The sequence below is a fragment of the Oryx dammah genome, unplaced genomic scaffold (assembly GCF_014754425.2).
Source record: "Oryx dammah isolate SB20612 unplaced genomic scaffold, SCBI_Odam_1.1 HiC_scaffold_14, whole genome shotgun sequence".
Taxonomy (NCBI): domain Eukaryota; kingdom Metazoa; phylum Chordata; class Mammalia; order Artiodactyla; family Bovidae; genus Oryx; species Oryx dammah.
The window spans coordinates 13138448-13158210 of record NW_024070198.1 but is presented as its reverse complement, the minus strand read 5'-3'; the positions used below and the strand labels follow the sequence as shown (position 1 = coordinate 13158210).

Below are 19763 nucleotides of genomic sequence, written 5' to 3'. Positions count from 1 at the left end.
GATTAAATAGAGTTCTCATTTAAGTTATACTGAATGTGGGGTTTCAAATTTGAAAAACTTTCCACTTTGAAAGTCATTTTAGATGACAGGATCTCCTAGTAGTATATGTATGATGATAGTTTAGCTCTGTTAAACATTGTAACAGTATACTTTGTGGGCCTTGAGTTTTGAAGGGGAAAATAATCTTTAAAGTACTCTGTTCTTCACTATGGGATGTACCCATTGCCTCCTTTCTGCTTTTTCCATTCATTTTCTAGATGAAAAAATATTGTTTCCTACACCTGTAATACTGTATGGAAAGTAAATGAGGAGGCTTAGAGAAAACTTACAGTAACACATTCTGTAAAACAACAGCTAATTGTGTAAAATTTTTATGCAGTTTTCAGGGAAGACTGTGAAGTGTTTGTGTGTGTGTGTGTGTGTGTGTGTGTGTGTGTCTACGTGTGTGTGAAGAAATTTAGAATGACCACCATGCACCACAGTTTTTACTTATTTAGGATGAATGTTTTTTCCTTCAAAGTGATGTCTGGTGGTAGTACATAGTACGAATGAAGATTTAGAAATCAGAAAATAATTTTACAGAACTCTATTTTATCTGATATAGATAATGGGCCACAATATAAATCCTTATAAGATTTGTTAAACTTAAGCATCCATTATATCCTTTCCAGTGGCTGCCACATCCAGTCGAATTTCTCTTTAAGTTTGTGATTTAACTTGTGCTTCATAAAGGTTTTTTTTTTTAATATAATATGTCTGTAGTCAAGTTGAACAGTATCTCCAGATTAATTCCGAGAATACTTAGAAAAGGTTTGTGTGAATATTTTTTTATTTCTAAATTCAGCATTTTGATACAAATACCCATGGTTTTCTTCTGTGTTTACATGCAGCCAGGAGCTATGGGCGAAGACGAGGTAAAATTTTTTTAATGAGATCTTTTGCTTGCCAAATTGTGAGTAAATATGAGTGTGTGTGTGTTTATACTCGTGTGTGTAAAACAATAATTATGGTGTGGTATGATGTTCTAGCTTAATTATTTTAGTGAAATAATTCTCTTATCTCTTTTGTTATAATTATTTTTCAATGTTAGTTGGTAATTTGTTCTTCTAATCCCGATAAAGACATGGCAAAGACTATTTCTAACTGGAAGTTTGTGTTATATGGTTTATTGTGAATGATCTTAAGGGAATAAAGGCCAAGCATCTGTATTTTGTTGTTGTTCTGTCCTCACTGAGTTCTTTTCACAGTACTTAGAAGTTAGGCTTTGGAGGGCAATTCTTGATCTTAGTAGCTTGACTGGTGAGTTTTTTCTGTGTTACATCCAGAGACAGATTTACCTTGGAGCTAAATGAAGCTTGAGTTTCAGGTACCCTCACTTTCATGGGATCCCTTCCAAGTTCTCTACCTTATCTTTGTTTTCTTTTCTTAAAGAGAGGTCCTCTACTTATATAGGCTCTAAGGTCCATAGAACTTGCATTCTCTCCTGTCCACACCCAAGCAAAGTAATGTTGCTTTCATTTGTGTATTGCTGTAATCTTTCTAAAGCATTTCCATATCTGTAATTTGTTTTTTTGTTTTTTTGTGTGTGTTTTTATTTATTTATTTTTATTTGTTTAATTAAATTTATTTATTTTTTATTTTACTTTACAATTCTGTATTGGTTTGTTATTGTAATTTGTTAAATAATATTACAAAGTACATAGGGTAAGCCTAATATAGTAGAAAGGTATGAAATTCAGGGTCAAAACCTTGGGTTGGAATCACTGCTTTATCACTAACATTTGGTATGCTCATCTATAAGTTATGAAGTAATAAAATCAACCTTGTCCAACTTCAAGAATGTAATTAGTTAGGCACCCCTGGTGGTCTAGTGATTAGGACTGTGGCTTCTATTGCTGGGGCCCTGGGTTCAATCCCGGGTCAGGAACTAAAAAAAAAAATTTTTTTTTAAGAATGTTGTTAGTGAATTAAAGTATAAAAAATGGAAGAGGAAAGTTTATCCATATAAACTAAACAAAAAGCATTCCACAAATGCTGTTGCTTGGTGCTCATTTGCAAAAGCTGGGAGAGATAAAGTAATTTGCTCTGTGATCTCAAGTTAAAGTCAGAGCCAAGCCAGGAACCTTTGTCTTTTGGCTGCTTGTTGGATGATGTTTATCATTCATCAAGATGTCTCTGACTCTGTAGATGAGTCCTGGAGTGAAGATAATAATATTAAATTGATAGTATTTGTTTCACAGTAAATATTTGTTGAATAGGTGAGTATCAGCAGGACTTCATATGTATTTGAGTTACCTTTGAAACATTCTTTCATGGTGGAATCACATAGTCAGTTTTGTTTTCACATGATGGTGAAGAAAAACATTTGTATAATTGGTTATTCTTTAATTATGCAAGACCATTTAACATCTTTTCCTCTTATAATTTTAAAATTTCAAATGTAGAAAATAATATTACTATAATTATTATGTAACATATTTTTTTTTCTTGGTGCTAGGAAATTGATTGCTCTCAGGGAAGGAATAGAGAAGGACAGCATCTCAGGGGCAGATAACAGACCCTGTTCTCATCTTAGGCACTGGTCAGTCCCCAGATCTTGTCAGTATATTTCCTCTAGTCTCTCAGGGCTTCCCCATCCCTTTCCATTCTGTTGTTTCATCTTTCTGAAATACCGTTTTGTCTTTCTTACCCTCTTTCTCCATTCAGGAGCTCTATCATCTGACTTCTCCTTGTTTCATCAGCCTCATCATCTCCCATTTTTCCTACCTCACCCTCCCCTTGACCAACCCTGTGCTTTCCCACTGTCTAGCCATTGCAAGTACTGTCCACCCTTCCTCTGATTTACTTAACTAAAACCTATCTTTAGTTCATGCGTTCAAGCCTGACTCAAGCCTTACCCCGTCCAGGAAGCCTTGCCCGGTGGCCTTGCAGGCCGTGTTTTCCTCTGCTTCTGCTGCTTACTTTCCTTCTGCCTTTTCTGTATGTCCTCATTCTTCAACGGGAGATAAGTTCTCTGAGGGCAGTTGTCTCATGTGCCTTATACTGTGACCTACATATAGTTAGCACTTACTGAATGCTTATTGATGAGGATTGTTTTGAAGTCAGACCCCATGTCTGTGCAGACCAGAATTTGACTTTGTATTTTTCAATTATTATATAGTTAAAAATCATAGTATATTAAATACTAGGCATCAAGAATATAAGATCACCTGTAGTTTCTAAACTCCTGAGAAAATAATTACTCTTCCTAGTTCCGTGTTACCTTTCCCATCTTTATTTGTAAGGTTTGACTTAATCGTTTTCAGAAGCCATGACATCTTTCCATCAAGTGCTAAGCTAAACACTGCCTAGAATGACTTGGTTACTGCTCTGTAGAAGTCTGCAGTTTGATCCTGTAGATGAAGAAGATAATGACAGAAATGTGTGTGTGTCTGCGCATACACACACACACACGTGCGTGACAGAGAAAGAGCATGACAGGGCACTGAAATGCTTGAGTGTTGACCTTCTGTAATGAGAAAAGAACAGCCAGTAATTTTTCGATCCGTGCTTTTATTTAGTCTTCTGTTCCCAAAACTGAAAAAGAAGAAACGTCATCTTTTAAAAATGTGGTAACGTAGTCATACAGGATGGGGCAGGTATACCTCATATTTACTCTCGCTTTCTGAAATACACTCGTCTGGACCAACACTACGTGGTATAAATTTGATGATCTGGCCAATTCCCTCACACTTGTTTATTTGTATGATCAAGGATTGTATTAATGCTTGATTTCTTTCCTGTAAACAAAATATAGGCTTTCCCCTAAAAGCATAAAAAGTGAACTTGCTGAGGTATGTTGGCTGTAACTTATATTCTGTGTTTTACATACATGTTGGTAAACATTTTAGGAATAGAGGGCAGAGGGAATTATCTGTGACAGTTTCGAGATCTGTCAGCAAAATTTAGGCCAGTGAAACCTTCCATCTTTTCTGATAAAACCTGGAAAGTCTTCCTGGAACAGGTGGAATTTCAAGAACTCTTTGAATGATGGAAAAGGAATAGGAAGTGAAGCACTCCAGGTATCTGATTCAACTTAAAAGAAAGCTCCGAGGTGAGCCTGGCATGGCCAGATGCTTGGAGCGTGTGCCTGTGAGTGTATGCAGTGGGGGCCAGCTGGAGAGGAGAACTTGGCAGTGAGATGATCTGTGCTACCCTGATGAATGGTTTTTGACACAGATACTGTCAGGCTTTAGGAGCAGGGTTTCATGATACAAGTAATGAAGATAGGAGAGAATGTGGACATTGGTTGACAGCTCGGATGGGGCATCAGGTATTGGAGGGTAGACTTTGGCAAATCAAGTGTCTTCAGTAGTACAGTTGAAGCAGTAGCAGTTGGAAAGAACAGTTAGGTGTGAAAGAATAGGATTTGAAAATGAATATTGATTGTACCCCATGGACTATAACCCGCCAGGCTCCTCTGTCCATGGAATGCTCTAGGCAAGAATACCAGAGTGGGTAGCCATTTCCTTCTCCTGGTGATCCTCCCGACCCAGGGATCTAACCCAGGTTTCCTGCATTGCAGGTGAATTCTTTACTGTCTGAGCCACTGGGGAAGCTCCAGTTGTATATAAAGAATTTAAACATTCAATTGTATTTCCCATTGATTCCCACTTTTATTTTAAAGATGTGTTCCAGTAGACAAATGTTGATTTCCCTTGTGGAATCAGAATGACAGCAAAGAATCTTAACATTTTTCTTCCATAGTGTTCTGACTTTCACAGGCTTTTATATGTGTTTTCCCATACAACTGCAGCCCCTGTTAGAAACTAGCCTAATCGCTGGTGTTATATGTGATATTTGCCTACACATTTTACAGCATGCTTGATTAAAATATATGTTGTGTTTTCATCTCATACGAGTTTTTATGTCTCTGGGAGACTTTTGTCCATATGCAGAGATGTTGGCTATGCCAGTGCTCTTGATGTTTAACAGAATTTCTTAGTTAAAGAGCAACAAGGAAAATATGAAAGATCTTTTTAAGTAATGTGAATGAGCAAATGGAAAGAATGATTGGAGTTACTTTACTATTGGGTTTACTGTGGATTGGTGTTACTATTTTAAAATGTAGTTCTGTGTATATTTAATCCATAAAAATCTATTGAAATTAATGGATGATTTAGTCAATAACAAAGGTTCTAAGAATCCAATAAAACAAACTTGTGTATGAATTTGGTGTTGTCTTTCTGCCAAAAGCCTGACCAAGGGAGGAGAGGTCAGTTGTATCAGTGAGACCATGGTACAAACATAATATTCTGCTAATTCAAACCGGGTTGTGCGAGCTTTCTTGACTAGAGGAATGGATGGTTCCAGAGTGAAACATGGACAGCTGAAGAAATATCTAACTGTTCATAGCTATGGTATCTGAAGTATTACTGCTTGTAGTAATAGGAAAATATGAGCACAGGAGATGGTGAGTGGGATAAGATCACTATTTTTTTGCTTTTGCAAAGAAGTTGGTCTGGAAGGAACCTACATTGATTATGAAGGAGGGGTTCTGGGCTGTCTACCTTAATTTCATTAAATGTTTGTGTGCCCACTGTGGGTCAGATGGTGTGCTAGACCCTAGCTGTCTCTCTTCTGAGTGTTCACTCTAGTGGAGGAGAGAGAGATGATACATTTTTATATTCAAACAAATATTTTTATACTCAAAAGTTTTGTTAAGTACTAGGAAGGAAGAACGGAGAAGGCAATGGCACCCCACTCCAGTACTCTTGCCTGGAAAATCCCATGGACGGAGGAGTCTGGAAGGCTGCAGTCCATGGGGTCTCTGAAGTTTGGACACGACTGAGTGACTTCACTTTCACTGTTCACTTTCATGCATTGGAGAAGGAAATGGCAGCCCACTCCAGTGTTCTCGCCTGAAGAATCCCAGGGACGGGGGAGCCTGGTGGGCTGCCGTCTATGGGGTCGCACAGAGTCGGCCACGACTGAAGCGACTCAGCAGCAGCAGGAAGGAAGAATGGGAGCATCCTTTAAGGGAGGATGATTTGCTCTGAGAGATGTTGTTTAAACTCAAACCCTAGGACTGGAAAGACAAAATGGAAAGTCTGGAAAGATTTATTTATCTTTACTTTTTATTTATTTATTTGTTTGTTTTTATTTTACTTTATAATCCTGTATTGGTTTTGCCATACGTTGACATGAATCTGCCACGGGTGTACATGAGTTCCCAATCCTGAACCCCTCTCCCACCTCTCTCCCCATATCATCTCTCTGGGTCATCCCAGTGCACCATCCCCAAGCATCCTGTATCCTGTATCGAACCTAGACTGGTGATTCGTTTCTTACATGATAGTATACATGTTTCAATGCCATTCTCCCAAATCATCCCACCCTCTCCCTCTCCCACAGAGTCCATAAGTCTGTTCTATACATCTGTGTCTCTTTTGCTGTCTTGCATACAGGGTTACCATTACCATCTTTCTAAATTCCATATATATGTGTTAATATACTGTATTGGTGTTTTTCTTTCTGGCTTACTTCACTCTGTATAATCGGCTCCAGTTTCATCCACCTCATTCGAACGGATTCTTTAAATAAATATTTTATTTTGGAAATTTCCACATACACAAAAATAGAATTGTTTAATGAACTAGGTATTCATCACTTAGCTTCAATGATTATCAACATTTTTGCTTATCTTGTTTCTTATATTCCCCTTCCTTTTTTCCTTTAGAATATTTTAAAGGAAACTCCAGACATCAAAATACAACTGTTTTAAGAGGCTTGAAGTGTAGTACTGATAAATGTTTACAGCATTGATAAACCTTGAAAACATTATGCTAAGTGAAAGAAGGCAATTACAAAAGACCACATATTGGATGGTTCCCTTTTATGAAATGTCCAGAATAAGCAAATCTGTTGAGACAGAAACTAGACTAGTGGTTGTCTAGGGCTGAGAGGGTTCCAGGAAAATGGGAGTGACTGCTAATGGGTTAAAAGGATGAATTGTATAATAAGTGAATTATTTTTTAATAAAGTATTAAAAAAGGGTAGTGGTGAAGGGGCGAGGAGCTTGAGGCAAGAAAGGAGCTTGTGTTTTTGAGGAAGTATCAATAAATAGAGTCCAGAATGGCTGAGCTTGGTAGGAGAGAAGTGGGGTGTATTAATATGAGGTTGGAGGAAGAAAGGAAATCTGATCTCACTGGGCTTTAGCTCCTGGTAAGGATTTTGAATTTGATCCAGATATAAGAGGAAACCTATGAATGTTTTAAAGCAGGGTCAAGTGATCAGATTTATGTTTTAAAAGAGCACTCTGGCTTTTGTTTGGAGTGGAGTGAGAGGAGAAGTGGGTTGTCTAGTTCAAAATGATGGTAATAGTCTAGGCAAGAGAAGATGGTGTTTTAAGATAGGGTAATGCAATGGAGTTGGAAGAAGTGAACAATTGGAAGGTATGTTCTGGGGACAGACTCAACCCTCTCTAATGGCGTTAGACCAAGGAATTGAATATGGAAAGCAAATAAGAAGGAAGACTCAAAAATGGTGTTCAGGTTCTAGCTTTAACACTTGAGTGAAGTGTGATGCCATCTATCGAAATAGGACTGAGCAAGAATAGGCTTCAGGTGGAGGTTGAGTTCGTTTATAAATACATTAAGGTTGTGATGCTTAAGAGATAACCACATAGTAATATCAAGTAAGATGTATTTTTATCTATTTGTATTCTAGTATTAGGGTTTTATGTAAGATTTTTGTGTAATCAAAGGAATGCTGCTACCCTCAGAGATGTGAAAACGTTTTCATCTAGTTCAAATCTCTCATTAAGTAAACAAAACTCAGATAAGTGAAATGTTTTATCCAGGGTCACAGAGGCTGAAACTTGACTGTCTTGACTTATAGGCAGCTTTTTTTTCTCTCCGCCTAAGGGAGAAATGCCTCATAAGCCATTTACTAAAACATCCCCAGAGTAATTCATCTCTGAGTTCTTTCCAAAACTAAGAGGAAAAGGATCAGGTTTGGAGTGGGAATATTGGGTGAAGATTGCCCTGGAGCTGCTGGATTGACAGCAGAGATGTGGGAGCTCAGAGGGGAGGTCTGAGCGGTTTTGGCAGCACAGCATGGCCAGTGGGCTACCATTTGGCTTCTTAACTGAAAATAGATATCAGAAAACCAGACCATTGGTGCAAGAGAGAGCCAAATGGCCAAAGTGCAATAATTAAGAAGTATTTCTCCTGCTTTTTCTGACTTATTGAGTATGAATATTTTATGTGAGAGGATGAGATTCTAAAGCAGATTTATATGCTAGGTATGTAAGAATATAAGTTTTGGTAAGTGATGTGACTTACTTAAAACGTTTTGCTCTTGGGAAATGCCTTTATTAAAGAAAAGAAACATGTCAGAGAGCTACTAGTGTTAGTGAAGCGAGACCTCTCATGGGACGCAGTTTGGGTACAGCCTCTTAAGTTTCAGTTTCTAGTAGCATGTGTCCAGAAACTAAAATTATACCAGGCTTCCCAGGGACTGTTTGTCGTGGGGGAATGATTTATGCCAACCAGATGAATGCCTGGACAGACTAGAATGCCAGTGTTTCAACTTATCATGGAGATGGATGTAACAGAAATAAAACTTCAATGGCTGGTTATTTATCTAGTAGTTCAAGTCACCTTTTCATAATAATTAATTAATTAATAGAACAGTCCTTCAGGAGCTTATAATCGGAGCACAGGGAAAAAAATTGTTTTTAGGATCTGGAAAGATCAGATGAGCCACAGATGTCCCACAGAGTCATCCCAGCAGCATGATAAAATCCTCCTCTCTCCTTTTGGTTTGCACTGGGAGATGCAACGGATTCTTAATCTACCCTTCTGTCTTTTAAATGCTTCCTGCAGACTGACTGTTCTGATCTGAGAGGACTTGAGGCAGTCACGTTACAGTAAGGTGGACTAGGTTATTGATTTTATGTTCCATTCCTGAAGATACTTTTCTTAACTTGATTGAACTTTGCAAGTTTCCCAAGGCTCCATACACTGCACACAATGTCTGTCTTAGTGGCTGTTTGCTACAGACAGGTCATCTGCTTTTCAGTGCTTCTTAAATGGGAGCATAGGAGTCACTGGGGAAATTTGTTGAAAGTGCAGATTTTCAAGTTTGACCTCTTTGATTCAGATTAAGTAGATCTGGGGACTGAGTTTATTCTTAGGTCTTACCTACAGTTAGAGAAACATCATATATGTGTAAATTCTTAGCAGTTTCATTTCCAGGGGCAAATTCTTTCCTGAAGTCTATGATACTCTATATGCGAAGACAGAAATTTACTTTCAAAACCTTGGAAAGTTTCTTAAGTACCCACAACCAATTTTTAAAACAGGTCAAATTTTTGTAGTTAATTCTTGCTTTTAATTTATTTATTTTTGCCAAAACACTCTGGGGAAGCTGTGGTTATGTTGGCTACACAGAAAGAAACTTCTCTTTGTTCCAGAATAACATCTGCTGCTTCTCCTAGCTGCTCTGGTTCAAGACTTCCTCATCTCCCAGGTGGATAAGTCACAGATTTCTTCAGAATTGCACCCCATCCATCCCCTCTCTGGGTGTACATTATTAATGGAGTGATGGTAGCTGTTGTTGGATTTGGGGTAGAGGGAAGAACATGGTCAGGTTGTGACAGGAGGAAGATGAATTAGATGGGAGTATCAGTCTCTAGGGAGTGAATACGTTTTTTTTGTTTTTAAAGAAAAGCTAGTATCAGAATGAAATAGCAAATTTGGAAAATGTGGAAATTTGCTTTTACAATATAGAGTGTAATATGTAATGCTTGAACAATCAGAAGCAAGAGAAGAGGTCTCAGCCTTCTGGGAACAGGATCCCAGAAGGATCCTCAAACCCATCTATTGTGTTCCAACATTTACTTATTTGCACATGGTATTTTCCTTTCTTGTCTGCTGCCTCACTGTTAACACTTACTGAATACCTATTTTGTGTGCCTTTATTAGGACGTGAAAATATAGTGGTGAACGAGATTAAATTGGTCCTTGTCCTAACAGAGCTTACAGTTTCATGGGGTTGGGGAACGAGATACCAAGTTAAAACCCATATGATAGCAGAATGGTAACTAGGGAAAAAAAATCTAGGAAAAAGTGCTGTGAATGGATGGGAATGGGCATCTATTCTAATCTAGAAGGTCAGGAAAGTTCCATTTGAGTTTCACTGACTTTTTAGCCTAGACCTGAAGAATCAATAGGACTTAATTAGAAAACTGGGCAGTTGAGAGGAGGGTGTTTGTTTTGGGTAGGGGAACACCTTTTCCTTAAGGCCTGAGGTAGGGAGGAATAACAGAAATATCTAAGGAGGCCTGTGTCATTGGAGGTTAGTGAACCAGAGGGAGAGGCAGCAACTCTTAACGTAGGAGGGTTAGGCAGAGGCCTTACAGTTTACAGAGACGTTTTTGTACTTTATCCCCAAATTACAGGTGAGGGGTTTTAAGGATGTGGCAAAGAGTGTGGTCATGTACAGATTAATATTTGAAAATGGTGACTTTGGCTGTTTTGTAGAGAAAGCATTGTGGAGTACAAGGTAGGAATTAGCATACTGAGCAAGTTATTGTATAGACTCTTGAGACTGTTAGTTCATGGGAGAGATGATGGCAGTATGGACCAGGGTGTTAGGACTGAAGGTAGAGAGAACTGAATGAAGAATTATTTTGTAGCATGAGTTGGTAGGACTTAGTGAGAGATGGATTAGATGTGGAATATGAAAGAAAGGGATGTCAGGATTGACTCCTAGATTTCATGATTGAATTGAGTGTGAATAATAGTTATTTTCATTGAGACTGTAGGAATGCTAGAGAAGCAGGCTTGACAGGAAAGATACGAGCTGTTTTGAAAGTTCTTTCTCTATGGATTCTTATTCTTCATGTTTGAAACTATAACTCCCACAAGATTCTGCTCAAAGATGCCCTCCTGTGAAATCATTCTGAAGCTCCCTGAATGCCCTGCCCCTACCATTTTCCATAGAGCAGTAAATTGTGCCCTTGTGTCATTTGGTAAAGTCTTCTCTTAGTATTTCTGTCTCTACTTGATAATTGGGCTTCCCAGGTGGCTCAGTGGTAAAGAATCAGCCTGCCAGTGCATGAAACTTGGGTTCGTTCCTTGGGTCAGGAAGATCTCCTGGAGGAGGAAATGGTAACTCACTCCAGCTCCTCTGTCCATGGGGTCCAAGGAATCAGATATGACTGAGCACGTATCCATGCACGCATTTGATAATTTAAGTGCTTGCCTTTCTCTCTCCCCAGACTTGATTTCTTCGGCAGGAACTACCAAATAGCTCTTATTTGTTTGATGTTCTCCAAATGTGGATAATTCTACAAGTGTTTTCCACTGAGTTACATAGTATGTTAAGATTTCCTTTATCTTAAATTCAGGTAATACTAGATTAAGTTATTTTACTACATAACTTTCCCCAATCTTTGTATTCTAATATGGCTTGTGAGTCTCTGGGAAGGGCATAACATGTATAGCATTTTCCAATATTATTTAGTTCTCCCAGCTTTTCCTCCACCAGATTTTGTTTTCTGAGCATCTCATGTTACTACTGTTGAGTGTAGGAGCTGGTGATAGGAACAAAGGTGGGAAATGCTGGTTTGGATGTACGCACTGAGTGTGGACTACATGAAAAGCAAACCCACGGCCCTGGGCGAACATCACTGGATGTCTTTGGGAAGCTTGTTTTGCCTACAGTTGTTGCAGATCTAGTTCTTTTACTCCCACTGAACAAAACAGACATCAGGGGATGAGAATTTACTGTCTCTTGTTTGCCCTTGCCAGGCTAAAAAAGCTAGGTGACATGAAGTGACAAATTTTGTTCTGTTTCTTTGTAGCTAAGTTGGGAAGAGTGGAACAAACAATTCTTTGGTCCTTTTATTTATTAACTCTCAACATCAAAACAGTGCCTTTCTTACACCACCTGGGTTGTTCATAAAATAAACAGTTATATTAGTAACTTTTTTTTAAATAAAAGAAATAAATGTTCAGTATTTTTCTAAGGCTATTTATATTCTGTTTAGAGACTTGGCTATAGTGATGCAAAACCTAGGTCTCAGGGAAATATAGAGTGGAGAGACTAAATGAGAAAGACAGTGTCTTTTTTTTGAAAAGTGTATGAATTTATTTTAGAGGGGAGTTTTTCTCTCTTTCAAAAGTTAGAAAGTTAAAGATAATTCATTTTTAGAGTAGAACCTAATGGAAAGTTTTACCAGGAACTCACTGACTCAAAGAGGAAAAAAAGAAAATTTTTTTAACTTAAATTTTATTTTGTAATGCCAGATGGCACTATTGTGTTGTATTTATTAACAGATTTTAACTTCTGGCATCTTCCTTATGGTCATGTGGAGAGGGTAGGGGCCTTTGCTTCTCAGACTATAGGGTTAACAATGGAAATCATTTTTTTGAATGATATAAAATATAGCTTAGATTAGTCACAACCACACCTACATCTGTATATCCACATCTTAATTTATATGTTTTCATTCACTTGCCCCACCTTTTATTATTGTAGACATTCATTTCCAAATGGGAGTAGCTTGGAGGGGCAGGGACAAATTGATCATTTTTAGTCCTGCTCTCAGAGAAATTATCAGCTTCCGTCATCAGTTTAATATTCCCCCGCCTATCAGGGCCAGTCTTTAGAACTGAACCTCGGAGGTTACCATGAAACGCAATCAAAATCTGTGAATAAAGATTTATTTTATTCTTCCCTTTAAGAAATGCCTGGGGAAAGGAAAAGTAATCACTGAATACTCTTAGCAGCAGAGATAGGGGCTGTATGAGTACAATGTAGTGATATTTTTTAGCAGCAAAAAACAGCTGTGGTTTTTTATGCTTCTTGCTTAGTATCAATCCAGTCACTTCTGTGCTGTACTACCTTTACACAAACAATGATGCTATACATGGAACTCTGGTCAATGTTATGTAGCAGCCTAGATGTGAGGAAGGGTGTGGGCGAGAATGGATACACATATAAGTATGGCTGAATCCCTTTGTTGTTCACCCAGAACTTATCACTACATTGTTAAGCGGCCATACCTCAATACAAAATAAAAAAGTTGTGTTTTAAAAATTGATGCTATAAACTTGTCTAGACATGGTAATCTGCAGTTGCTTATTCTACTGAAAAAATCACTGTTTATGGGACTTCCCTGGTGGTCCAGTGGCTAAGACTCTGCACTCCCAGTGCAGGGGGCCTGGGTTCGATCCCTGGTTAGGGAACTAGATTCCATGTGCTGCAACTAAGGCTCAAAGAACCTGCATGCCCAGCACAGCCACATAAATAAATACTTAAAAAAATAATCACAGTTTAAGATGTATTTTTTGGAATGCTTCATTCTGTACTTTGGCTCCTAATAAAACATGTGTTGTCCAGGAAACCACTTTTAACTGTAGAAACTCCCGCATTTGTTTCAGGTCGATCTTCTCTCTTTCCCTTTGAAGATGCCTTCCTGGACGACAGTCACGGCGATCAGTCTTTGTCATCTGGCTTAAGTTCTCCCACTCGCTGTCAGAACGGGGAGCGAGTAGAGCGCTACTCTAGAAAGGTGTTTGTTGGAGGCCTTCCTCCTGATATTGATGAAGGTACCATGCCCTCACTAATGGCTTAATAAAGGCCAGGGTTATTACTTGTGCGATCTGACCCTACCTGTCCTCTCGAAGATGGCTTTAGGACTTTCATGTCTTAGTGTCAGGAGATGAGGATGCTCAATAGATGGAAAAGAAAGAGATTTGGCACCTCTGGTCTGCTCTTCAGACTTGGCAGTCTCCAAACAGCTTCTCATTTCCTTGTTATTAATTTTGGGTCACATTTTCAAATGATAATGAGAGCTAATATTTACGAAACTTCCAATAAGCCCATTGTGTGCTATGTGCTTTATATTATCTCATTTAAACTCCACAGCTCTCCTCTAAGTCATCTCCTGCCAACTCCATTTTGTAGATGAGGAAACGAAGGATCAGAGAGATAGTGGTGCAATTGGAATCAAAATCCAACTGATTCCAGAACTTTGTTCCTATCCATCACACCATACCATTTCATATTTTAATGTAGATACCTGTTAATGAAATAACCCCTTTTGCCTTTGAAAGAATTGAGGCTAATTAGAATATTTCTTAATAATATATTTGAGATACTAGCAATCCAAAAGTGAGTTTCACTAATGCCTAAAGCTGGTCAACACATAGTAGGTTGTCAGTAAATATTTGTTGACTAGAAGAATTAAATAGAATTGTGACAGAGTTAACTCAAGGGAAGAAAACAACTCTATTCTAGTAGGCTTTGGATCTGCTATAAAAATATTGTTAAAACAGAATTATTTTACCAGCATTATTCAAGCTATAATATTTCTCTTAATTTATCATGATTTTCCTTTTTTCATAATGAGAGAAATGATTTTACTTTAGGTTTACTGCTTTGAAGTTGTACACAGCTGAAGGCTCATTTTTCTCTAAACTGTTCTTTTACTAGTGTTGATCTCATCTGTAGAGATACCTGTTAATGAAAAACCCCTTGGATTTTTCTTTAAGACAAAGTTTTTGATCATGGCTGTGGTTTAGTCCCTCAGTCCTGTCTGACTCATTGTGACCCTATGGACTGCAGCACACCAGGCTTCCCTGTCCTGAGATAGTGGCAACTTAAACCTGATCAGGAGCTCAGTTATAACCTTCTGCTTTGAATCAAAAGTCAGAAGGTAAAGATAAGTCCATTAAGCTATACCTTTTGAAACATTTTCTTTAGGATGTGTGGTAGATACGCGTAGGAGAAAGAGGCCATTGGCTTTTAGTTTTTTCTTATCCTTAAGTCACTTATTGTCCCTGCTCCTCACCAAAAGAATAGTACTATTTCTAAAAGAATCTGAGATTAATAATCTCAGAGATTACTTCACATAAGTAGAAATGTATTTTAAATATTTTATGTATTTTGCCTTTTTTTTTTCTAAAAACGGAGAACATTCCTATTTTTACAGCCTCCTTTTTCCTTGACAGAATAGTCACCTTCGCTAATGTCAGATATTTTTTCTTCCAGATTCTTTATATTAGGCTTATTGAAAGTGAAGGGAAGTAAATTATAGTTTGAAACACATTCTGCATAGTTGATAGCAGATAACCAAATGTACCCCTCTGACAATGGTATTTCACTTAATAAATTTGACTTCTGTAAAGAATGTTCTAGAAAACAGCTCTCCAAAAAACATTTTAAAATAAAAAGATATGTGTGATGCTATTCTGTTTGCAGGATTTTTTTCTCTTCTGCTAACATTCTTTCTTTGTTTTGTAGATGAGATCACTGCCAGCTTTCGCAGGTTTGGACCTCTTGTCGTAGACTGGCCTCACAAAGCTGAAAGCAAGTCGTATTTTCCTCCTAAAGGTAATGTGCTTAAAATGTCTGCACTGTTCCCCGGTTGGAGAACTAGCATGATAGTTCAATAAAATGCAGCATTTTAACTCTGGAAATAGCTTTGACTCCCCCCCCGCCCATTAAGAAATCATTTTAATGTTGATTGTCTTGGAGACTGTTCCCCCGGGAGCGTACTGATTGTTTCATAGCATCTACTTTTATTGGCAATGAGATCCTGTGAGTCTGCTCTGAAGGAGCCTTGGCTAACTTTTCATTAATTGAAAGAAAAGATCTAGGGTTTTGAGGATTGTCAACAATGGAGAAGATTATTTTGAGTAAAATTTTATTTGTAGCCCTAGCCCTGTAGTTTTATAGATCTTATAAAACCCCAAACTTGGAACAGCTAGTGACAGAAGAAGAATGACATTATATGAAATTACCTTTATCCATGACTGTATCTTAAGTGACTTAGCCTGGTGATGGGTAGAGGGCGAAGTAGCATGACCTTGACTCTCTTTCCATGACCTTGCTTTCCTTACTTTTGGTAGGCTTTTTTGATGGTTTATGAGGGCATGAAAATATATCACTTTGTTTATAGTTTATCATTTTGTGGAATCTAGGGAACTTTTCTGATGGTATTAATTCTAGGTATGTTCCTACATTTATATTGAAGAGTGTTTTGAGCTACAGAGAAAGTTTTCTTCTTGTTTTACGGTCTGTATGTTTCAAGGATGTCCTTCCTCTCTAAGGAATTTGGCTTTGATGTGTGTTATTATGTAACAGTACTCACCACAAGAAGATGGAATCTAAATACCTGTCCTTCCTGTGCCTCCTACAAGAATCAAATTATAGCTTAGCCTCGGAATGGCAGGAGGCTTCCTTTTATGTCTGGTTTATCAGATTTGTTACCTGTACTTCTCCCCACTCTATTGCCTATGAAAATAATTTATTCACTAAATGTAAGGTTATTTGTTTGCTTTTAACATTCTTCTGTTAATCCTCCCCAACATTTTTTAAAAATTAAAAATAAGTTTTATATTAGTCTAAAAAGATAAAAATCATCACGCTGATTATTTCAGTGAAGCAATGTATTCACTTTGTGGTGCATATATGACACTAAAGAAATATTTAAAGCATGTTTTTAACAATACTTAATGGTTTGTTGAGTCAGAATCGTGGTGTTTCAGTGAATGACTTCATCTCACCGTGCTGCATGTAATACACTCTGTAAAGTCACATGTATAAAAAGATGTTCCTGAGAGTACTAGTTGTACGTGTGAATGAAGGCAGTGTCATTTTAGGGAAAGAATGTATCCACCATGCTGTGGTACATGTGATACACTCTATAAAATGACATGTATAAAAGATACCTTCCTTCTACCTCCCTGAGACTGAGTATGTATTTATTCTTGAAATTAAATTTCAAATACATCTTATAAACAACCAACAATATTGTGCTTTAGACACGTGTAAGAGATATTTTTAAGAGTGCTAGTGGAAAAAAAATCATTCTGAGAAGGTTATAAAAATGATTCTGGGATAAAAGGTGCAGAATGATCATTGTAAAAAATAAAAATGAAAATAAGCACACTATGATCATGTCCAAAGAAAATTAACCCAAATATACCTCTGTCAGAGATGATCACTGGATACATTTTATTAAATATCTTTCTTATATCTCTTTATGAATACATACATTTATATGAAATTTAAAATTTTATATAATTGGGATCACAGTATATATACTAATATTTAATAACCTGCATTTCCCCCCAGCAATGTCAACGTCTTTCTATAAGAAACTTACATTATCCTTAATGATCTTGTTTTATTTAATCAGTCCTATTATTGAAAGATGAGAGTGAAAAAGTTGGCTTAAAGCTCAACATTCAGAAAACTAAGATCATGGCATCTGGTCCCATCACTTCATGGGAAATAGATGGGGAAACAGTGGAAACAGTGTCAGACTTTATTTTGGGGAGCTCCAAAATCACTGCAGATGGTGACTGCAGCCATGAAATTGAAAGATGCTTACTCCTTAGAAGGAAAGTTATGACCAACCTAGATAGCATATTGAAAAGCAGAAACGTTACTTTGCCAACAAAGGTCCGTCTAGTCAAGGCTATGGTTTTTCCTGTGGTCATGTATGGATGTGAGAGTTGGACTGTGAAGAAAGCTGAGTGCTGAAGAATTGATGCTTTTGAACTATGGTGTTGGAGAAGACTCTTGAGAGTCCCTTGGACTGCAGGAGATCCAACCAGTCCATTCTAAAGGAGATTGATCCTGGGTGTTCATTGGAAGGACTGATGCTAAAGCTGAAACTCCAAAACTTTGGCTATCTCATGCAAAGAGTTGACTCACTGGAAAAGACTCTGATGCTGGGAGGGATTGAGGGCAGGAGGAGAAGGGGACAACAGTGGATAAGATGGCTGATAGCATCACCAACTTGATGGATATGAATTTGAGTGAGCTCTGGGAGTTGGTGATGGACAGGGAGGCCTGGCGTGCTGTGATTCATGGGGTCACAAAGAGTCGGACACAACTGCGTGACTGAACTGAACTGAACTGAGGACATTAAGTTGCTTTCAGTTGTTTTTTCTCATGGATGCTGCTTCAGGGAATATCCTTGTGCCTTCATTTTTTTGCTTTTTTCTAATGACATCTTAGGGTGACTTTGCAAAAGTGAGGTACATGTTTATACAAACTGCCAAGCTGCCCTTAACAAAGATCATACACATTTATATTCCACTGGTAGTACCTAATTTGTGAAACTTTGTTCTGTTGACGGTCTAGAGATATGGCTCTTTTTCAATCTTTGCTAATCTGATGCTTAAAATAGCATCCTTTCTGGCATTTTTCCTCTTACTAGCCATTTGAATTTATTATTTTACTTTATTTCATTGACATTTCATTTCTGTCTGGGATTAATAATGGAGTAAGGAACAAGAAAAGATCCACCTTTGTTTTTCCAGGTACTATGCCAGCTGTCCCAGCTGTCATTTATTGACAGTTCCTTTATTTCCTTATTGATTTGAATCATTAGAATTCAGTATTGGTTGAAAGGTCATCTCTCTTGTTTCTCTACACTGTATTTCAAAGACTTATTTTTTAAAAAGGTAAAAGATTTCATTAGTAATTTTGTTTACATGTTACAATGATAGTTTTTTTTAATATATTGGATTAAAATATATTAAAATTAACTTCACCTGTTTCTGATTTTTAGCTTTTTAAATGTAGATATTGGAAAATTTTAAATTACATATGTGACTCATATTTATTGGGCAGCACACCTGCAGAAGACGAGTCAACAAACTCTCTTTGTTTAGCCTGTGAGCTCAGGATGGTTTTATATTTTTAAGTGTTGTAAAAACACATACACAGAGAAGAATAGGTAATAGAGACTATATGTGGCCCTCAAATCCCTTTGCAGAAAGTTTATTGACCTCTGTAGCCCAGAGAATTGTTTACCTTCGGAGACATCCAGTGACAAAGGAGGCATTTATTTCAGAGGAAGTCTGTGTAGACATAACTAATTATTAAATTTCGTTCTTCTGTTGGAGATGATCACTGTAAAAGTAACAGTGAAAATAAGGATATATATGGTCATACAGTCTTTACCCATTGGTCAATTGTGTCCAATAGAGTAAAACAGAGTAAGTCATTGTTGTGACGTATGTTTTTGGTACATCAAGGACTATCAGTTCCCTTCAAGTCTTCTCTTTCCCAAGCTGAATATTTTCACATCTCTGCTCATATTTTATGCATAATGGACCACCATTATTCTTGCCTGCCTTTTTGGTACGTGTATCATCTCCACAACTTCCCACTTAAATTTGCCTCTGAGAGTTAAAGAGAAAACATTTGGGTTGGTATGAGCAGTGTAGAGCTTAGCAGCTCTATGAACTCTCCATGGTTTGGGTGCCCTTCCTATTTAACAGCACAATAACATAGAATTGTAGGACATTATGGAAGTTGCCCTTACTTTACAACTGGGGTTAAGTGTTGAGATGGACTAGTAAGAGCCAGGCCAAGCAGAGAATCTGGATCCCCTGATTCTGGTCCTCAGGCTTGCATCTTCAGAGAGCAGCTTGCCTCTCTGGTGATTTTGGGGTCAAGGAGAAGAAATAATTATTAAACTTTTGGCTCCTGTTGTGTTTTGCTTTCAGCCAAAGTCTGAAGGTTGACCTATTTTGGAAGGACCTAAAGAAATTTGGTATTAGTCCAAGGTTGCAGTAACTTTGAGATTCCATGCCCATTGCTTTGAACACTGGGGACACCTAAGTAGTTTATTCCAAACTGTTTTGTGCCTTGTTAATAATGCCCCCTCGTGCTGTTTCTGCTTTTCTTTGAATTCCTCACGTTTTAATTCAGGTCAGTGCTTTTTTGGTAATACTCCTCTTGTCAGT

The 19763-nt window shown here is 37.7% G+C and overlaps 1 protein-coding gene and 1 non-coding gene across 6 annotated transcripts in view; both read left to right on the top strand.

The window, feature by feature from the left end:
- Positions 1–19763, top strand: part of CPEB3 (cytoplasmic polyadenylation element binding protein 3) — a 157959-nt gene that overhangs the window by 65441 nt on the left and 72755 nt on the right. For 3 of the 5 annotated variants that reach the window (XM_040254520.1, XM_040254519.1, XM_040254523.1), the window contains 3 exons: positions 891–914; positions 13434–13601; positions 15298–15387. In XM_040254520.1, the coding sequence (XP_040110454.1) occupies positions 891–914; positions 13434–13601; positions 15298–15387 (282 nt within the window). The remainder of the gene's footprint in view (positions 1–890; positions 915–13433; positions 13602–15297; positions 15388–19763) is intronic. The other 2 variants (XM_040254522.1, XM_040254521.1) reach the window with 1 other exon arrangement.
- On the top strand, positions 13166–13238 carry TRNAG-CCC. Its single transcript has one exon. It is a non-coding gene; the product is annotated as a tRNA-Gly (tRNA).